Genomic DNA, 22,714 nt, shown 5'->3' on the forward strand with positions numbered 1-22,714 from the left:
AAATAATCAATTTAATATTAATACAAGACTATGAAAAACAACAAATACTCCCATTTGAGAAGCTGAAACAAGCTTTTTTTTTAATTTAAATTTTAAATATTTTATTTAAATATGACTCCAGCAATTTGCATTAAAGGAATTACAGAATTTAGTATTAGAGATCTTCCTCTTAGCTAAAAGCTAATAGTGGATATGATGTTAGCATGTTCTTGTGAGATGCAAAAGTTTTCAGTGGAGGAAAAATAAAACAGCTTTTTTCCTGTAAAGTTTTTAACTTTAGCTGTAGATGTTTGGATGGGTATCTTTGGATGGGTATCTTTGGAGGGGTATCTTTGGATCGGTATCTTTGGATGGGTATCTTTGGATGGGTATCTTGTCGTGGCGTCTGTCGCACTGACTCAGCCTTTCAGACGAGAGGACACACACGGTGGAACGTCTTCAAGGCATTAATCACGGTCTATCGCAGGCTAACATCCATCTCTCTTCCTCCGGCTCTGTTCGGTTTAGTCAGTGTCAAACTCTGCTGTTTTCACGCTGGGAAAAATGGCCCGTCTCATTCCAGCACAGCTTTGCTTCATTTTCCATCATTTATCACGCTGAAAGCTGTTGTTTGCTGTCGGAGACTTCCAAGTAATATTGCAAACCGTGGTGCACAGATGATCTGAGTTTGCACTGTTGGTTTGGGACTAAGCAATATATGTTTATGTGTGTGTGTGTGTGTGTTTGTGTGTGTGTGTGTGTGTGTGTGTGTGTGTGTGTGTGTGTGTCTCTGTTTGTGTTGCAGGAGATGGAGGGGAGAATCCAGCATTTTGATACATTCCTGTGAGACGGAGATGGAGAGAGTACCTTTATCAGGTAGATCCTGAACAGCGTGGGACCACAAAGACAGAGAGCATAAGGAGCTTCTTAGTCCAGCACTCAACACAAGAAACACACACACACACACACACACACACACACACACACACACACAGAATATCCAGCGCCCTCTTCATGCTGAGAGGCGACACAACGAGGACGACGTTGAGGACAGAGACATTCAATGGTGCTATCGTCTCAGGAACCTGGCCAGATCCAGACCCGTACTACACAAACCAAACTCCTGGAGGTGTGTCGGTCACACACACACACACACACACACACACACACACACACACACACACACACACACACACACACACACACACACACACACACACACACACACACACACACACACACAGACCAACAGTAACGGGCAACCCTGGTGCTACTCGGGTGCTATTCTAACTTTCATCCATGCTGCTCTTGGGACTACTTCTTAACTTGGATGACTAGCAAAACCAACAGATCGGGTGATGTCATATCGCAAACCTGGCCGTGCATACACACTCAAACACACACACACACACACACACACACACACACACACACACACACACACACACACACACACACACACACACACACATACTGACTCTTGGGTATGCATGTATTTTTATACAAACACACCCCCAGAAATGCACACACTTTAACACGCACACATACACTCACCCAGATCCTCACCAGCAGAAGTGTGAATGCAGAGTGCGGCCCGGAGACGAGGACAGTACGACGTTCTGAATCAGTGAACCAGACTGCTGAGCCCGTCTTTCCCCCCCAGTGGAACGCTTCGTCATCGGCCAGTTTGATTATTATGCGGCTCATTCTTTCTGCCATTTTTTTTTAGCTACTTGATTAATTCAATATCTGAGCCACCGTCAAGGATCCTCAACCAGAACAATAGTTTACAAAGAAGTTTTTAGTAAGTGCGAACACACAGTTCTGATGAGGTTAGCACAGAAAAAGGACCAGAAGCGATTATGTCCTCTTCATTACAGCAGCCCCCCTCCCCCAATCCCCTCCCTCGGGGGTGTGGAGGGCCGTTATAGCCCCCTCAGCACTCGTCTGAGAGCCACTGGTGAACGAAAGGAGCGTCGCCTGCAGGTCAGCTGCACAACCACTTCTCTCATCGGCCTCCTCGGGCGTTCTGAGCAGATTGTCATGTCCTGAACAGTTTGTGATAGCTGAACCCCTCCACCTCCCCCTCCATCTCCCCCTCCTCACTACATTCAGTCTTGAATGTTTTCCCTCCCACTCAAGCTGCGCCCGCCCAGTTGATTTTTTTTTCCCACCGACACCCCCCCAGCTGAGGAACTGGAAGCAGTATGAATTGGAATGCGTCCAGAGTTTTGCACTGCCTAGTGTGTGCCTTATTTAAAAAAAACCTCATATGAAACTGATATATTCAGCAGGATTTTTTTTATTATTTAGTACTTTGTGACAATGAACCGGCTCCAAGTTGATGTGGGTCCGAAAACCACTGAGGTCAAAGTGACCTCGAGGGAATAAAATACATATTTTAATGCCATTAGTTCATTTAAAAACATACGTAGGTTGTACACCTCTAAAAAAAACTAATTGACGACGTGAAAATCGGAAAACGAGTAATTTTAGACAAAACTTACCTCCTTTGTGTGTCCGTGTCTGGCCAGACACGTCCGAAGCACTTAAAATATTGTTTTCAATATTTAAATTTATTCACGCCCTGTTAAAAGCCCAGACTTGATGGAGAGGTCGGCCTCCACCCGAGCGAACAGCAGGTGTATGAAAAGGTTGACAAGACCAGCTTTTCTTCAGTTCTCCATATGCAAAAAGAAATTGAAAGAATTATGATGCGAGAGTCAAACAATTAACCGTGCCAAGTGTTCTCTCACTCCCCTAAAAAAAAAAAGGTGCTGACATAACGGTGCAGGATTCAGTCTCAGCGATGAAAATGTTCTATTCGACGGTCATGTTTTGTGTATTTGATCATTATTTTTTAGTTATTTTGTTTTTTTATTATAAAATGCTTTGCTTGATTTGAGATTTTTTTTTTGCATGGGTTGTGAATCCATAATGAACAAGGCCATTCTAGGCAGTGCCCGTCACTAAAGGTGTATAAAGCATTATTACATGATTATTATCATTTTTTTTCCTCCTTTCAAATATGTGTACCGACTTTATGGATTTATTTTATTTTGTCTGTTTTTTTTCCTCAACACCAGACAAGGGAAGCTGGATTCACATCTGTGGCCAACACAGTTTTTCCGACCGCAGTAAATTAAGGTATTTACTGAAGCTTTATCAAGTTTTTCGTGAGCGGACGTAGACTTCGAAAAACGGCCCTTTCTTTCACTCTCGTCCAATCCTCGAACCCGTTGGTGCAACTCTGACCCCCAAGCTCACCTCTGCCTTTTTTTCTCAGAATCTAAGATGACAAAAGCGAAAAGACCATATGCAAACTGGCAACGACAGGTTAGCACTTGGACTACTGCAGAGAGAGAAAAAAACCAACGCTACCTCAGCTTAATTTATTTTAATCTGTAAACTGTTTACTGAGTACAATAAATAAATAAAACCAACAGTATGTTTTTCTCCCCCTGAAATACTGTTGCAACATCTACAGTACCATCAAAGGTACCGGATCAGTGAAACCATGGCTGCTGCAGTAATCCAACAGTTGTTTTTTAATCTCTCTCCGATTGTTATGTATGTTTGCATTTGAGCCAGATGATGATTGCATACATGTTAAGCATACTTCATGGACTGTGTATTTTATACTTTACTTTCAGGTTCTCTTAATTTTCTAGGATGGATATATCCTTTATCTAATCACCCCCATACCTTCATAGAATCGTTCTCTGCCTCTTTTTCACAACCATCGCCTTTTTTCGTTTTTTTCATATTCAGCTTTTTCTTTTTTGTGTGTGTTTGCGCAGATTTTCATCTCATGATTCAGATTATTTATTATTAAACACGTTTTACACCTAATATTTAGTCAGTTGTCTTTTTGTACGTTTTTTGAAAATTAAACCAATCGAGGGAAGCGTTGCGCGTCTGTTTTTAACAATTTTTTGCTGAATTGCGTAGCGTTTGTGTAGCAGGTTTATTTGGGGCGTGTGCGGGGGGAATAAAAGGGTTTACAGGTCTCTCAGGTTCAACACACGACAACATGCCCTTTTTTCTCAACTTTTCTATTTATTTCATTGTTCTGGTGTTTTTCTTTGATAAAGACTGTGTGGCATACTGGAAGAGACTTAACATTAGGACGGGATAGATACTGAAAACGCAGTGTCTGTCTACTACATCCCAGGAGGAGAAACAGGACCATTAAACGTTCTTTTAATGTCGTTCACTTCGTCTCCACTTTCTGCCAAAAGAGTTATTTTTAATGGATTTAGAAAACGCATATGGAAATAAAATATGGGTAGTTAAATGTCATACATTGCGATCTTCCTTTCTTATAATAAAATTGTAGCCAGTTTGGACTAACAACCAATTTTTGTCTGGTAGTTGAGACTACTTAGTCCAGTATGCAGAGGGGAAGGGTTTGTTCTATCCTGAATTACTTCTGTTCTGCCCTATTTTTTGTTTTTGTTTTCACAGTTTATTTTAGTCAAGACTTTCCCTTAGCTCTGTCAGTTCTGTTCGTTTGTGAATTTTAACACACCTGTTCGCAATTGTTACTTTAGTGTAAGTTATATTTGAAAATGAAACATTTACTGTATTTCTCAAATAAACTGCTGTGATATACTTGAATAAAAAGGTGCAAACTGTATATTTCAAGTGTTGATTATGTTATTCTTTGTTGCTTACAGGAAATTCAGATCTACACCTTTTAGTTTATTTACCTATTGAAAACAAATTTGAGAAGCCAATTAGTTGCTTCTTTTTTTTTTTTTTATCCCATTTCAACCTGCGTTAAATACATAATAGAAATAGAACATTGAGAAAATAAGAAAATACTTATATCCTTGATTCATTGAAACAGTATACCAAAAAAAAGAGACAAGACAATGTGTTCATGTTCTGGTATATGTATTAGGTTTCAGTAATAATTGTTCATTTCTCCTTTTTGGGTACAGATTTACAGACATACCATTTTGAATCCAACCTATCAGTTTTTTGTTTTTTTTCTAAAAACATTTATACAGAATTGCCTTCAGGTTTTTTAAAATATACATATTTCCGTCCTGTATTTACAGAATACCAACCCCAAATCATTTGAGGGTTGCAATGAAACACGTAGAAAACAAAGAGAAGGTGGAAGCTGATCAGAGACATAAAAACAGGGATCGACAGATAAACGATGATAACAGTCACAGGTGATTATTGTGCTTTTTGCCCGGAGGAACTGTCCCAAGTTGAACATCTGATCGGAGGTCAGCGGAAGGAGGAATTCCCTCTCTCTCTTAATGTAGTGCTCCCTCGTCCCAGAGCGCAAGAGAGTGTGAATCAAGCCACTCAACCTCCAAATGTTATCTCAATCAGGCTACAAACAAGAACAAACTTTCTCTTTTTAAACCCTCCCTGACCCAGATCTGATGGTTTTTCCTATGTTTAGCAGGTCGTTAAAAGAACTGGGTTACACAGAGTTCATAATCTGTTTTTGAAATCACCTCATAAATCCACACTCGCAGTAGGAATTCCGCCTTTCAGACACAGCTAAGAGAGAGAGAAGAAACTCCTCACATGCACTGATAAAGAGGAACACACGTTGGTGGAATCCTTTCCTTCACGTTTTCCTGCTGTCCTGTAGATATCACTACTAAAAAAAAGTTATAATGTTTATACACCACAAAGAAAAAATGGACCAAAATCTGAATATGCAATGGCTTTCAGTGCGCTGAGTCCGAGTATAGTAAAGGAATATGGGGGTGTTGAGTTCACAGAAATCTGGAAAAGACAGAACTGAAACATAGATGAACATATTGAGAGAAAAAAAAATCAAAACAAGGACTTTGTATTTTACTCAGAGGGCCCCTGTGCCTGATGGATGAGAGGATGAACTCCTACCATGATGACACATACAGTACTGGAGGTCACCTGACATGGCTGAGTAGTTAAACATGAGTACATTCTGCACAGGGCTGTTTTTTTACGGGGGGGTGGGGGGACAGGTAATGCTGGCGTAAAGTCCAGAGGTCATTAGACCGACCCTCACCCCCCCCGCCAGCCGGGCCCCTTAAGCTGCCGTCGCACATCGTCCCACACCCGGAGCTCCAGCTGGTGTTTTTTGCCGTCGACCCAGTGGGATCGGGTCCGAGGACACCCCTCAGCCGCTCTGGATGTACTTCTTGATGACCACGCAGCCGTGTCTGAAGAGCGGGCAGGGCAGCGACTGCAGCAGCGTCCAGGTGTTGGTGCGGGGGTCAAAGGTCTCCATGTTGCCCAGGGCCGGACCCTCGCTGCTCACGATGCCTCCTGTGGCGTAGATCTTCCCGTCCAGGATCACGGCGCTGCAAAAGGTAGACATGGGATGTAAATATATTAGAATCCTTAATAGATCATTGTTTTTGATCGGGAGTTGGATGAGAAGACTGATGGCACCGTCATCCGTCTGTTAAACATGAAGCGACAGCCAGTAGCCAGCTGAAGCTAAACAATCAACTCATTATATTTTGTGTTAGATTTGTTGAATCTTTTGTTTCGTGGTTATGTGTCCAACTATGTCTTGTTGGCTGTTGCCTGGCAACCAGCGGAAATTCCAGGAAGTTACTGGTTGTGACCAATAAATGTGTCTGGCACATAAACAAAAAATGGTGAATTGTTTTTGAATGAACAAAACAAACAAGAAATGAGTTCATTTGTGAATATCGGAGGCATTGCTAGGAGGATTTTGGGACCATTTGGAAAAAGCCGCGCTAAATGTTTTCCCATATTTCCCGTCTTTGTGCTAAGCTAAGCTAATTTGTTGATGTCTCCGGCTTTATATCTTTTCATCATGCATGATTGCATATTCAAACTGAAAATGTAAAGAATTTTCTCATGGATTTCAATACAATCTGACTTCTTTTTGCAACCAGAGGAGTCCCCCCCCCCTGCTGGCCATTAGAAAGAATGCAAGTTTTAAGACAGTTCTGCATCGGCTTCACTTGTCTGTGTGTTAAAGTTACAATGTGTAACATTTGTGGGTTGCGGTTTGTAAACACATGACATTCAAATTTGCCCATTTTTCCTCAACTCAACGAGCAAGTGACGGAGAGAGAGAGAGAGTGAGAATGAGAGAGTGAATGAAGAGACGGAGCGGCGTTAGGGAAAACAAAGCAGTGGATCTGAGAAATAATCATTTACTCATTGTTTTATGCACGTTACGTTCAAAAAGCACAAATAAACACACCCACACCTCCGCACAAGGAAGGTGCCAGATCCTTAATGACTGCACACAGCGGAGGAGAGAGGAGCTGGAGGTAAACGACCTAACTACCTGTTCTCCTCCTTCAAATACGGCCTCGTTGTAACTGATGGAGGTAAAGGGGGTCTTGTGCTTTGGTATGCTGTTTTGGCTGAGGGGTTAGAAAATCCAGAGAGAGGGCAGGTTCTATGTGGATACAGACACCACCACAAACTTCTAGTCTGTCTTAATTGAGAGGGATTCTTTTAGTAAATCTTGATAAAAATCTTAGCGTATTATCCCTTTAAACTGTTTAATATCTTACGAACATATCAGAGCTGCTGCTGCCGCTTCCATCTGAAAGCTCTGACTGTTGGGATCAAGTCATAATGAGAGATAATCGTTGTCAGGGAGGTAATTAGGTGGAAGCAGTTTTAGCTAATGTGGCTGTGATATGAGAGATGTATGACTCACAGCAGCAGATATGCTCTTATTGTCGATGGTAATCAAATGAACAAAGCCAGTTGGAAGACATGCAAAAATGTGACAATTTTTATGATATGCTATATGTAGTATGACTTTGTAATGGTATTTTTATGGCACACTATACTAAGACTTTTTTATGAAATACTATGAAATACTTTAGCATGATTTTTGACTAATGCAATTTTAATTTAATACTATACTATGACTTTTATGGCAAACTGTGCTTTAACTTTTTGAACTACTATACTATGACTTTTTCTTTCCATATTATGAAACAATGACCTTTTATGACATATTGTACAATGATATTTCTTAGACATTTTTATCCCAACTATACTATACAAAACTATACAAAAATGTTTTATAACATACTATACTATGACTTTTTACGGTTTAGTATCCAATGCCTTTTTTTATGGCGTACTATACTGTGACTGTTTTTTATAAAATACTATAAAAAATGACATTTCATGACATTTTAAATACTTTTTTATGACATACTGTATATAGAATGACTTTGTAATGGTATTTTTACGGCATACTATACTAAGACCTTTTTATGAAATACTATGAAATACCTAAGTATGACTTTTTTCATGGTAAACAACACTGTTTTTATAAAATACTATATACTATAATACTATTTTTTATGTCATACTATCCTATGACTTTTTTTAATGAAATACTGACTTTATTATGTACTAAACTATGATTTTCTTTTATGGCTTTCTATTACTTTTTATGACATCCTATCACTTTCTGATAAACAGAGGGTGGGTGCATATTTCTGTCCCATACTTCCCCCCTGAGATCCCCACCCATAGTGCATATGAACTTTCTGATTTGTCGCTGAGATTGTTTGGCATCGCTCACACACGCTCCCGACATCCCTAACAAGGCAACTTTGTTCAGCAGGAGGGAGAAAAACACACACACACACACACATACATTTCATTACCTCTTGAGGGCGAGAGGGAAAAAAAAAAAAACTAATGAAAAAAGCAAATATCTCTACAAATGTGCTCATTTGATATGAGAAACAGAAACAGGAGTTTGTGTGCAGAGAGGATTAAAAACTTGGGCTGTAAGCTGATTAGGGCTTTGTACTCCTATTGGGCTTTGGAACGATCTGCATTTACATAAGGTGCACGCTCAAAACACACACACACACACATGGAGCGAGACAACACACGCAGTCCTATTGCGAAAAAATTCACAACACTGTCGGGAATGTAACAGATTATTACATAAAGCCTAAATCTACTCGGAGGGTACGCGCAGCTGATCCGAAAATGGAGAGAGAGAGCGCGGCGGGGTAAAGCCTGGAGCTGCTCTTACTGATAAACAGAGGGGAGGTGCAGGCTGCAGAGGGCCGGATGCAGCGAGGGGAGGATATCAGCTCTCCTGCATGATGACCTGCTAGACTTCCTCCTCTGTGCAGGGGCATGCAGTGCAGATAGCGCTGTATTCTGAGCATCTGTGTGCGTATCTCTTTTGGCAGCTCTGGATGTGTGTGTGTTTGTTGTTGTTTCCCCTCTTTTCCCCTCCCTCCCTCCTTCCCCGCATCTCCTTCTCTCTGGTGTCAGACTTAGTTAAATGTAGCAGAACAGCCGCCTGGCGCGTGCCAGTGCAGCTTATCGATGACAACGTGATTTATGTTATACATTCTGCACATAAGAACACCGCCGCCTGTAATTGCATCTCAAATGTATTTTGTGCATGCTTCTTTCTTTCTCAGATTATGCAAAGAAGAAAAAAAAGGGTCTTGGGCCTAGAATAGAGGGGGTTCATTATCCAGCAAACTGCACACCTCAGTGGCTCAAACTGACTGGGATACGAGGATGTGATCCTACTGTTGGTTCATTTATCTCCCTTTATCAGCCAATATGTGTCCACGTGTAGCATACAAGTTACAGGAGTGGGCTGCAGTTTTTAGCTTTTTTTAGTTGTTTTTTTTAGAACACAAACATTACACTCACTTAACTATGAGCAAACAAATACAAGTGACTCACACCTCAGCATAAAATAGAGCGATTACGTGCTTTAAAGGGAGTTGATAAAGTCTGCTCTGTCTGCTTGAAAGGATGTGATTGTTTCTCTCAGCGTGACATATGATGCTACTGATCCAGTAATTACAAAAAGAAAACATGCCACTGATTTAGTGAGACAATTTTTTCTACCTAACTGTAGAGTGTTGGAAACACTGTCAGCCCACATGGTTTTGTTTTTGTTGTAATCACCTGGGCTGAATACTTTTTTTTTAACCTGTTATGACACAAAGACTGACAGATTTAAACTTTTTAAAAGGTATTCGAGGCTGGGCGATAATGTCAGTGTTTTTTTTTAAGCTTCACACAGAACAGGCAAACTATTTTTTGAGCTTTTGAACAATCTTTACAATTCCACGCTGGGGGATTTAACTTACATGTGTAGCGGCTACGTTAATAATCTCTTACCTGCAGAACTGCCGAGAGTGATTCATGTTGGGACCGGCCTTGATGTTGCCTTTGTCTGGGTCATAGATAGTGGTGGCTCGAGCGTAGGCTCCTCCCAGGATGAATATAAAACCGTTTAGACTCACTGCAGGAGCGTATTTGTTATCTGAAGACATGAGAGGAAGAGACAGAGACAGAGACAGAGAGAGAGAGAGAGAGAGAGAGGGGGAAGAAGAGGAGAGATTTTTGTTAAAGAAAAACACAGAGCTATTGTTTGAATGCCAGTCTCACATACGGCAGACATTTCCATTCAGTATAATGGCATCAATTTGTTTTTCCTTTTCTTTTGTTCCCTTTTCAGCACCCAGGCCGCATGCAGAAATCATCATCAACATTCTCCTTATCACTTTACAGATGTGCCATTCTCAAGATTGCTATAGAGAATGGATGGCAAACCGGTGAGAGAGCGGAGTTCATAAATCACTGTGGCTTTATTGGGTTCTGCTCCGAAATATGTTTGGGCTTGGCAGCAATATAAAAGAGTTACCTAAGTCCCAATAATTCACAATTGCATTATGCCCTCTGGCACATCCATAGATTCACACAGGAAAAAATAGAAGAAAAAAACCCCCACTGTGCACATGTATTGGAAATATACGAGTGAACAGGTGGGACAATGCATACTGTGCATACTGTATAATTCAATCTGATACAGTATATAGCACATGAGGAGAAACAGAGGCATCGAAGCAGCACCGCTGTAGAATTATAGACGATGGGGGAACAGAATGAAACAGTGGTTTGAGCGGAACAATGCCACTGGAAACCTGCAGCTTGCGAGCACCGGTCCTGCTGTGTGGGAAGAGGAAGTGTATTTCAAACTCGGAGCAATTTCTCTCAAGCAGTCTGCAGCTGGCCAATTTACACACAGCATGAATAATGCACAGACACTTTGGCCGCGAGCCGCCGTCCTCCTCGCTGTTTTCTGCCACGACGGGCAGACATCCCTCATTGGAGACAGGGCAACAGGAGGAGGAACGTCTGACGCCTTAATAATGGCGACGGAGGCCCCCCCCCTTCCCCACCTCCACTTTTCTCCACTTTTCTCCGCCTTTCCCCCCTACTGCTGAGAAGAATCCGACATGTTTAATTAGCGGGTCGAAACCCTGGAGGCGAGAGGTGTTTCTGCTGCTCCACAGGACGACACTCTGAATGAGCCGCACTGCATTATGGTTTTTCAGCTACTGCACCTTAACTCATAATGTTCTGTAGCAACAAGATGCATAAAACTCTGTGAAGATTCATAACAAAACATGACTTAAACTGAAAACTGCATGCTGATGTATAAAGCTGCACATATACGCATGTTTCTGCTTTAAATCTCGGTCGTTAGTTCTCCATGAATGATCTTAAACATGCAGGTGCGTATTGACACTTTGGCCATTAGACGTGTCAATGAGAAAGAACGACAAAGAAGAAGCGTCATTTCACCGTGTCTTATCCACGAAATTCTCCAACAGCTGCCATTAGAGAGACCCTACCACCAATTCATCACATGTACCTAAACCATCACCGCAGTAATAACTCAATCATTATTATTATTAAATGTCAGAAGGGTGATGAATATTTCAATTCATAAAATATTCATCATCCTTATTTAATTCATAGTAAAAGAGACCACAAAGTGCTTCATAATTCAGGGTTCAGTGAAAACATAATTAACAGATTAATGGAAATAAAAAAAGAATAATCGAATTCATCGCCTATTAATCATTTAAAGTTAAGTTTAGAAACGCGCGTTTGATGGTCATTTGGCATGCGGCTTGACTGCAAAAATAACAGCACAATCGGTGAAATCGGTAAACAACATAAACAATGTTTTACTCTAATGTTACGTGTCTCACCTTATATTTAATCTTCTCCTTGTCAAAACATGTATATGTCTGGTCTGAGGTATGCGTGAATTGTTCTTACTGCATTATCTTCTTTTATAAATACCAGTTTATGTGTTTTGAATGGTGTATGCATGTTTTTTGTATCTGACCCGCTAGCAGGCTACACTTCCGTATAGCATTGCTTTGAACTCAATGCTAAAGCCGGCATTCTAACATGCTCATAATAAAAATGCTAACATGCTGTTGTTAAGCAGGTATAAGGTTCCATGTTAGCATGTTCACTATGATACTTTAGCATAGAAACATTTGCTAATTAAAACATTTGTGGCTTGTCCCGTAACCAGAAGGTTGGTGGTTCAAACCCCTCTACCGGCAACATGCCGAGGTCTCCTTGAGCAAGACACCTAACCCCAAGTTGCTCCCCGGGCGCTTCATTGCAGCCCTCCGGGATGGGTTAAATGCAGAGAAATAATTTCCCCAATAATTTCCCCCATTGTGGGACTAATAAAGGCTTAATTATAATTAAATTAATTATTATTAATTATTAATTATTAATTAACCCCTAACACAGTACAGCTGAGACTGATGGGGTGATTCATCCTCTTGGGACCATGAATGTCTGCACATAATGTCATGGTCAGTAAAGGTTAGCCTCTAAATGACTCCATGCATTTGTTTCATGTGTTTTATGACCACAATGCAGTCGCTCTGAAATCTAATCAGGAATTCCATTGCAACCATCTGAGGCATCAGCTTCAATTTCACCCCTTGAGAAACAAGTTGCCACTGATTGGTCCTCCTCACCGTCTGCCTGACGTGTTTATTTTCTTCTTTTACCTTCTTCATCTCATTGATATGCGGCTGCCAGTCTTTCCGAGCGTGTGTGTGTGTGTGTGTGTGTGTGTGTGTGTGTGTGTCTGCAGCATAAGCGTGTGTACATGATGTTTTGTGTTAGGTCCCATAAACACAGAACACTCATTTCTCTCTGCTCGGCGCCTGAGGCAGAATAATAACAGGATGCTCTCAAAGGAAAAACCTTTCTCCCCACAGGAACTCTAACCACTGCGGCCTGCCTCTCTGCCGTGGACCCACAGTGAGCAACGGGGTTGAGTGCTGGGAGAAGTACGAGGCAGGTATACCTCATTCTCATTTGGCTAACCTCAAAGGACTGCTGTGGGGTTTCAACATCTCTTCGCCACTTTGCTGCTGCTCTCATCCTCGGGCCTTCGCCGCAGAAAACAAGCTGTGTCTGCCCTAACAACAATGAGATACTGTAAAGAGCACGGCTGAATATTCTCAAATTCTGAGACGAATCTTGCTATTGTTGGAGACTCACAATGGACTTTGTCTCGCTTCAGATCTCTGAAAAAACTCAAATCCACAGCTGAATCCACAACTGACCACATTCTACATTAAAGGATAAAGGGGAAAAGACAGCAAAACAAGGTTTTTAACACGGCAGCGGCGATAGAAGTACAGCTGTGCCTGCGGGGCAACACGGGCTGACGCAACCCTCTCACACTCTGATAAAACAGCTTAGTCACCACGTCTGGGACCCCTCGGGCTGAGGTCAAGGACAGCAAACAAATGAAAACACACACACACACACACACACACAAACGCACGGCTATGATGAAATTTGCGGCTGCTGTCTAAACAAACACCTTGCTGTTCCCTCACATCCTTTTCCTATCTGATCCCTGCATCAACACAGCAGATATCTGATTCTATAAAAACCGGAACACTAGCACCGCGATAACACACGCACACACAAACATACAACTAAATTATACCAACACTGTGTGCTGTACACATCTAGATAAGAGTCCTCTCCCTGATAAAGACTCCCAAACATGAGTCGTCATCACAAAGCCGGGGCATTACAGCAACATGGAAATGTGGTCAGTCGCAGGCGGCGGAAGAACAATGAATAAGGAATACACAAGACGTTCTCCTCTGAAGGACGGTGGATGAGGTGCTGGGTACTTTCTCTCTGTGTCCCACCAGAGAGCAGGGGGGAACAGGAGTAAATAGGACAAAGAAGCAGCCGTCCTCGCTGCAAGAAGCTTAGATAAGATTACAACAAGGTAATTGGAGCAGCGGAAAAAAATTATTTTTCACACAATGTCCTTTTATGTGGTGTGGATATAATAAGAGCAGCCTTTAAAATGATGGGCCAAAGTGATTTACTTTAATTAAGCATGATGAATGGTAATAGTACCAATCAGGTAGCTATGGAAACACTCCATCTTCACCACAACTCTTGCTCGGCCATGTTTACCTCCTCCACCTCCATAATGACACTCTCCGCCTGGCTGATATGTCATTTAAGCAAGTAGTTGATCTGCTGTCAATATCCCGATAAAGCAGTCTGGCCGCAGCGCCTCTGCTCTCGGGTCCCCGGAGTCAACCATTCGATGCAGACCTGTCTGTCAGCAGGGGAGGCACTCAGAGTGAATACTGGATGGAGCCGGTTGGAGTGGGGAGGGTATTTAAATGTAGATCTGACTTAGATGATGTGTGAACAGAACTTTAAAGGGTCACTTTACCCAAATTATATATGTCATAGAATTGTATGTCATACAATGAGTGAAGTATAACATAAAAATTGTCATATTATAGTATTTTATAAGAGTGTCATAAAATCTCATAGTAAAGAATGTCAGTAAAATGTCACAAAATATCATAGTGTAGTACATCACATGGATGTCATAGTATAGTATGTCATAAAAATGTCAGAGTATATAGTATGCCATGAATATGTCATAAAATGTGATAGTATAGTATGTGATAAAAAATGTAATTAAATGTACATGCCGTCTTTCAGCAGGCCTTCTATTCACACGCTAATGTACAATGGCTGAACACCTTTCTTCATGTGATCGCTATGATTGTGAGAAAACTGTCACGCAATGGGCTGGTGCATATGATGAGGTGAAGGGGTAATTGAAATGAGGGTGGATCTATTTATGCTGCATGTATGATGATGATGTGAAGTTTAAAGATATCTAATATACCTAAGACCTGGTGGGCGGGAAAGTGTATCCATCAGTATACTCTGTACATGTAAACTATTATAAGTAGATTCCTTGCTCTCTTTTGAAAAAAAAAAGAAAGTAAGTAAAGTAAATATAAAAGTCATAGCATAGTATGTCAAAAATATATATAGTGTAGTTTCGCAAAAATAGTAATGGTATACTATGTAGTAAAAAGTCATAAAAAAGTCATAGTATAGCATGTCAAGAGAAGTCATTGTATACTGTGTTCAAGTAAATCTAAATAAGGCACAAAAAAGTAAAAGTATAGTATATACAAAAAAGTCAACAAAAAGTAATAGTATAGTATGTCGTAAAAGTCATAAAAGGTCATAGTATAGTATGTTAAAAAAAAGTCATGAAAAAGTCATATTATAGTATGCCAAAATAAGTCATAGTATAGTATGTCGAAAAAGTCAATAAAAAAATCATAATATAGTGTGTCGAAATAAGTCGTAAAAAGTCATAGTATAGTATTTCGAAAAAAGTCAATAAAAAGTCATAGTATAGTATGTTAAAAAAAGTTATAGTATAGTATGTTAAAAAAAGTCATAAAAAAGTCATAGTATCGAAATTCCAAATAAGTCATAAAAAGTAATAGTATAGTATGTTAAAAAAGTCAATAAAAAATTCATAATATAGTGTGTCAGAAAAGTCATTAAAAAATCATAGTGCAGTATGCTGTGAAAAATCACAAAAAAAGTCACAGCATAGTATGACGAAAAAAACATTAAAAAGTCATAGTATAGTATGTCAAAATGTCAACGTAGTCTGTTGAAGAAGTCATTATAATGTCATGGTATAGTATGCTGTAAAAAGTCACAGCTGAGTTTATAATCACCAATGATGCCTCATTCAATCTACATTATTCCAGAACCAGTTCCCCATTTACTCCATAAAACAGGATGTGAACAGTTTTGCAATGGGCCTATTTCTTTAGTAGCAATTAGTTAATTCAAATAAGCAGAGGAAAAATCCCAGAAAGAGTTTAAACCAGTTACTGTATGACGTTTAAAAACAAGATGAATCTAAAGCCATGCAAATGGCTCTGTAAGACTGAAACTGCATTTCAATTTTTATCGGAATTTAAATATCGCCAATGTAATTTCAAATAGTTAGAAAATGTAATTTTCATTTTGACTCAAATATTACCTGCACAAATGAAAAAACTGATTACATTGTTTATGTGTCAATCATGAAATTGATTCAACATTTTAATATTGATTACTGTACGGCAGGGAAGGACTTCATTTAATTTAATTTAAGAAAATTAAATGTCAAACAGCTTTTCCATTTTCATATGATCATAGAAGTATGTAAAAATGCAATTTCAAAATTCGATTATTGCTTTTTAATTTTAAATGAAATAAGACACATTTATTTGGAAAATAAGAATGGATTTTGGAATAACATTTACAATTTCAAATTTATATTATAATTTTAATTAAGTCTCCTACGGGCTTCCAAAAAATCCTAATGTCAGCATACTCACGTGTAGTTTTTACAAGGTTCACCACCTTAGTTCAGCATGCTAACATTGGAAAATAATTACTTAATACGAGTTCAGCAAAGGTCGATGGACTGTTATTAGTTCTGTAGGTATTCGGTCATAAACGTAAGAATTTAACAAATGAACATTGTGACTATATATATATTTATATATAAAAATGACATGATGTTGTATATTCAAAATCTCTGTATGTTGTGTGTAAAAGAACATAATGAAAAATATGAGAAAATGTCCTCATACCACACTGCCATACTGTGTTGCAGTATTAAAAGTAAGACTGAATCCCAGAGGCTTATGGATTTTCCAGAAATGTCATTTTTCAACACACAAACAAAGTTCCTTTCACCTCCATTGTGCTGCGGCGGAGACAGAAATCTCAGAAAGAAAACATCTCAAAACCTTGACATTATGGTTATTTGGGAAAGCTGACCTTTTAAGGACGAGCCATGAGGCTTTTATAAATAGTTTACTGTGAGGGCGACTCAATTATGCTCCCATGTTTCAGGACATATAACGCTCAGTAGACGGACACATTGGAGACAAAGGAGAGAAATGTCGCTGCTGAGACACCAGGCATCTCAATAGACTTGTTGAAGGCACTATTTTTGGCATAAGGAATATTATTTTTCACTCTGCGAGAGATAGGAAGTCAGTCCTGATAAGTGTTTGTGAAACCCATTTGCAGTTCATGCGGGAGACGTTCCACGCAGAGGGGAAAACACACACACACCTACACACACACCTACACACCTACACACACGCAGTCGCAGAAAACGCACACGACTGTATTTGTGTCAGTCGATAAGACAGAGGTGAGAGACTGCGAGAGAAGGAGGGGGGGGGGAGACAGTGTGAGGGTAGAGAGAGAGAGAGAGAGCGAGAGAGATGAACACAGAGATTAGAGAGGGAGAGCGATGGAGGGAGGTAGAGGGCTGATGGAGAAGCGCTCCCCACCGCCTCACTAAAATCATCGCCAGCCCAATTTCACAGGAAGCACTAAACCTGTCCATTATCTGCCGGCTCGTTGGCTGTCAGACGCAGGCTCATCTACACCCTGACAGATGACGGTCTGTCCGTCTGCATCTATCCCTGACACACAAATAACAAAAAAGACAAACAACATGCATGCACACACACACATATGTTGAGTAACCCCCCCCCCCCCCCTGGCTTGTTACATAATTCATGCACTGTGTACCTGGGCCCGTGGGGGAGGTATAGTTGATATTAGGTGAGGAGAGGCTGTGTGTCTGCATATCTGCATGTTTCTCGACAGACTTTTCTCTCGTTCCTCCTCTGCCAGCTGCTCTTCTCAGCCCTTTAGTACCACTCTCGCCCCAAACACCCGAGTTACATAATCATCACTTTCACTCAAAGTAGCTGGAGCTCGCCCTTTAATGACTAAAAGAACTTTGTGTGAGGAAATATTTCAATTCAAATACATTTTCTGACCCAGTGTTTCTCTCCCGCTGATCTGAGTATTGCCTGCAGCAACAGTATGCCACCATTTGGGGTATTAATTCAATTTTTATTTTTTTTAAAGCAGCATTTGGACAGCTTTATGCCCTGAGAATCCATAATTTGCCAACATCTTAAATTGGATAATCCAGCATGAAATATAGAATGTTAATTCGTGTGGAAAATTAATTAAAATGAACATAAACATAGATTTTTTTGTCATTTTTGCTTTGAAGATTTTAACTTTTATTGCGGCTTTATAGTTATCTTTTAACATTTTGGGAAAGTCCCTTATTCACTTTCTGGAGGAGAGTTAGTTCAGACGACACTCTCCTTTCTGTCTGTGAAATATAAAGCTACACCCAGCAGCATTAGCTTAGCTTAGCCGACTGGGAATGGGGGAATTAACATGTTGTGTTTCTTTCTTTAAACAGTGGAAAAACCAAAGTGTAAAAATATAAATAGGCCATTTTACTGGCGGTCATGTGCTTCACTATTTCTTGGCTTGGACCAACAACTTCCTGGATTCTCCACTGGTTGCCTGGGAACTGATTCAAGCCAAGGAATAGTCCAACACATAACCTGCCAAAAAACAAATTATAATTTCTATGCTTTAGTTTTTGAACGGATTGAAAACAAAATAAATAAGATATTTAGTGAGCTTTCGAGGTACTGGTAGGTGGTTTTTGTTACCTTTGGAGATGCATCTTCTAAATATTTTCATCTAACTATTTTCTTAAACTATTTTCTAAAACACAAGCAATTTTTTTTTTTACATTTTTTTTTATTTAAACGGCGGTATGTGTGTTTTTATGTGTGTAATAGTGTTGTCCAGGCCCAAATATTAAAGACTTGCAGGATATGTTCAAATCAATAGCAATCATCCCTGTGCGGCATCGTTCAAGGATTTATTTTTGTGAAAAAAACCTGCCTGTGGATAAGATCTTTGGAGGGGGAATGCAGCTGTCGGTGTTTTGAGTCACGCAGAGTTTTTACACTGTGTATTTTTCCTGCTACCTTGGAGTTATGGCAGCTTACTTAAAGTGTTTCTTCTGTTCTTGTGTCCTTCACAGGTCCCTGGTGGCTCTGACTGGAATGTGGCTGCAGGTTTTGTGCGATGAATAACTACAGAGTTTGGACAATTACATGTCAGAAGCTATGGTCGGACCCACCTATCATTTCAGAGATGTTCTTCTCATTATAATGATGGAGCAATAACATGGGAAATGTGAGTGGGAACCATAATAATGATAAGGAGAAAGCAAAAGGAATGGAAAAGGTCACTCACTGAACGGTGAATGTTCTGTTGCCATGGGTATGGGTCAACATTTACACTGAATTATACGATTCTCATATTGAAGACTAAAACCACATTTGTTTCCTTCCTTTTCTTTCAGAAATGTTAGGTTATTTTATGTCTTTAACTGAGGGAAATCTTTATCAAGATGTTTGCTTTCGTCTTTACCTGAGCACATGGATGATTGTGATATAAACTCCATTAAATTGACAACAAGGGGTAGTCCAGACGTAGTTACAGTGAAGGGTAGAAAGTGCAAAGAGAACACAAAGCACCCAGAACTACTACTGTGTGACTATATGTTGCCTTCAAATGGCAAATCAGAAGTTCATGGTTTCGACGTGAGAAGTCGGGCACATGATATGGAAGATATTAAAGTGGGTAGAGTTGTGAAGACACTGTTGCTAGGCAACAGGGCAACCATAATGGGAGGCCCAAAGACTCTCTAATGAGATAGCGCGATGTCAATGACCGAGGATTAGAGGAATCAGTGCATATAAACTGGTAGAATAGCGTTGCAATAACTGCCTTTTGTAGTTTTGGTTTTACATTATTAATAAAAGGCAAACATTACTATTCATGTTTCTGTTTAGCTGGTGAGCGTTTAATTCTCTTTAAAATGGGAAATGCATAAAGAGGGAAAGAGAAACCACACATTCGGGAATATCAAATCCCAATCGCAATATCTCCCCGGAGGACGTGTGCTGTGCTGGAGTTTGTGTGTTAAAGATGGAAAAGCTCAGTTTTTGACACAGACCGTGGGTGTTGTCACCTGTCTTACCTATCATGGGCGATTCGATGAAGCTCCAAGTGTTGCTCTGCGGTACGTAGGACTGGAGGACGCCCGCCGAGCGCCCGGCCTCGTTCACGCCTCCGAACACAAAGACCTTCCCTCCGCACACCGTGGCTGCCGCCGAATGGACCGGCTTGGGGAGAGGAGAAACCGTCTCCCACTGGTTGGTGATGGTGTCGTACCTGGAGTGATAAAGTTTATTTTAGTTTTTGTACACCATTGTAGTAATTTCAAACTTGGATGAATTTGAATAAAAGAAACAAAGTAAAATAAATCAAGGTTCCCACTTCACCCAACTTCCATTAAACAGATCCACTATGGGGGAGTATTCAAATGACATAAATTCTAATGATTCATAAACTATTCTTACTCTCCGCAGTCAGTCATTTACATCCACACATACACCACCGGTATACAGAAACACCCCCACTGCTCTGAATTTGCTGTGAAACGCTCGTTTTGGCTGCAGGGCTGACAGATATAATTAGCAGAATGCCTACACCACCAGGGAAGATGAAAAAGACCCACCATTACGTACAATGACAGCAATTAAAGCAATTACACAAAGCAACATATGTTGCGAGCTACAAACCATTAGTCTCTGGAGTTGGGCTGTGTGTCAGCGCTGAGCTTTGGACCTTTTCTCACTGAGCCCTCTCTGGCAGAGACTTCAACTCCGGGGCCTAAATCTCAGCCCGTCCCAAAACCGGCATAACGGATGAAAAGGGCCCGACACAATGGCCTGCATGACAACAAGACACCGGCTTATGCAACCGTGCCCTTGTCAGAGGTTGAGTGTGCGGTAATAGGAATATTTCTTAAATTTGTATTCACGTTCGGTGTGCGTGCTGCATGTGTTTAGACACGTGTTTGTGTGTATGTGTGTGTGTGTGTGTTTTGCCCCGTGGCTCCATTAGCGTAGTGTGTTAGCAGTGTAATCCCGTGTCCATGGGCCACTGATCAAAGCAGCGGCGCCGACAGCCTTCCAGCTGGAGAAGGCCTCATTAAAGAGCCGCAAACGGATCTGTGATTAAAACACACATCTACTCAGACTAAAGCAAGCCTTCTTAATCAAGGTTGTCTCTTTGTTGTAAAAGAAAAAAAACACCTTTACATGAAAAACTGAAGCCAATGTTCACAAACTTTAAATATCAAACACTTGTAGACTCCCATCCTGTCACTTAAGACCAATTAAAGTACGGATTTCTCTGAGGTCAATGACCTCCTTTCACTGAGGACGTTTGCACAGATACTTTTCTGTCTATGGATGCTTTACTGCTGCATCTCCTGCGGCATTTGGGCTGAATTTAAAAAGACACCAGCTCTGTTTGCATCCCCCCCACACTTTCCTGTGAGGAGGCTGTAAGATAAAGTGCGAGAGGAGACAAGTGAATTAGCCTTTGGGAATAAACTCTTTGGGGGTCTGATAATGTTCTTGGCAACACCTACTGAGGGGATGGGCTTTAACCGACTGGCAGAAAGTAGTAACACAGAGGACACTCTGGGAGAGGTGGACTCGACACACTCAAGAGTGCCAATTAGCAGTGTTTAAACACACACACACACACACACACACACACACACACACACACACACACACACACACACACACACACACACACACACACACACACACACACACACACACACACACACACACACACAAACACACACCAGCATCAGGCTGAGTAACTGAGCCCTGCTGAGATAGAAGGACTAACATGTGTCTCATTCTCTGGCAGATGTAATTACCCCTCGGACCACATCGGAGGAGGTTCATAAATGTAAGGGTCAGACAGTGCCGGGTGAAGCTGATTACCTGAGAGGAAAAGGAAAACAGGACTGCTGCAAAACATCTGGTCAGGAAGGAAAAAAGATCCTCAACAGCTGATTCACATCTTTACGATTAAAGGTAGCTCTAAGGGTTTAATCATAGAAATACTATCCTCTCATTACTCATTCCTTCAAAATCTTAAGCTTTACTCAAGGACTGTATTTGTATTTGTCAGTTCACTTTTATTACATACAGTAGTATACTATGACATTCAATGATCTTATAAACTATCATTTTTCATGGCATGACATTTAATGACATAATATTCTATGACTTATTTGTAATTTTTATGAGATACAATACTATGACTTTTGTATGACACACTTTACATTGTCATTTTTACAACTTACTATACTACGAGTATTTATTGAAATACTAAACAATCACTTTTTATGACATTCTATGATTTTTTATGTCATAGTATACAGGAACCTTTTATGATGTAGTGCACTGTGACTTTTTTTCGCATTCTATATCAATTACCTTTTTTCATGACTTACCATACTATGACTTTTTCACGACATACTATACTCTCACTTTTTATGACATACTATGACATGGCATGACATGACTAAGTAATTCATTTGAATTAATTTACAAACCACTTGACTTTAATAGCTCATAAATATTTCAGAAAGATGCATACTATACTAGGACTTTTTATGACATACTAATTACTATTTTATGACTTACTATACTAGTTTTTCACAACATACTATACTTTTTATTACCCATTATGACTCTTAAGGACATTCCATACAATTACTTTTTGTCATTTTTATGGCGTACTATACTTT

At 40.3% G+C, this 22,714-nt stretch overlaps 2 protein-coding genes across 3 annotated transcripts in view; one reads left to right on the top strand and one right to left on the bottom strand.

Annotated features, from left to right (window-relative positions):
- atad2b (ATPase family AAA domain containing 2B) overlaps positions 1–4,611 on the top strand; it is a 74,611-nt gene extending 70,000 nt beyond the window's left edge. The window contains exons 28-29 of one of the 2 annotated variants that reach the window (XR_008531864.1): positions 785–3,126; positions 3,266–4,611. Coding sequence is in view for 1 of the 2 variants with exons in the window: in XM_054618231.1 (XP_054474206.1) it covers positions 785–826 (42 nt within the window). In the remaining variant the exon portion in view is untranslated. Of the gene's footprint in view, positions 1–784 lie in introns of both variants that reach the window. The other variant, XM_054618231.1, reaches the window with a different exon arrangement.
- Positions 4,612–6,076: 1,465 nt separating this feature from the next.
- Positions 6,077–22,714, bottom strand: part of LOC129107554 (kelch-like protein 29) — a 142,001-nt gene continuing 125,363 nt past the window's right edge. Inside the window, exons 12-14 of the mRNA XM_054619056.1 lie at positions 20,072–20,265; positions 10,117–10,261; positions 6,077–6,299 (exon numbers count right to left, since the gene is read on the bottom strand). Of these exons, the coding sequence (XP_054475031.1) occupies positions 6,116–6,299; positions 10,117–10,261; positions 20,072–20,265 (523 nt within the window). The 3' untranslated portion in view covers positions 6,077–6,115. The remainder of the gene's footprint in view (positions 6,300–10,116; positions 10,262–20,071; positions 20,266–22,714) is intronic.

The sequence above is a fragment of the Anoplopoma fimbria genome, chromosome 18 (assembly GCF_027596085.1).
Source record: "Anoplopoma fimbria isolate UVic2021 breed Golden Eagle Sablefish chromosome 18, Afim_UVic_2022, whole genome shotgun sequence".
Lineage (NCBI taxonomy): Eukaryota > Metazoa > Chordata > Actinopteri > Perciformes > Anoplopomatidae > Anoplopoma > Anoplopoma fimbria.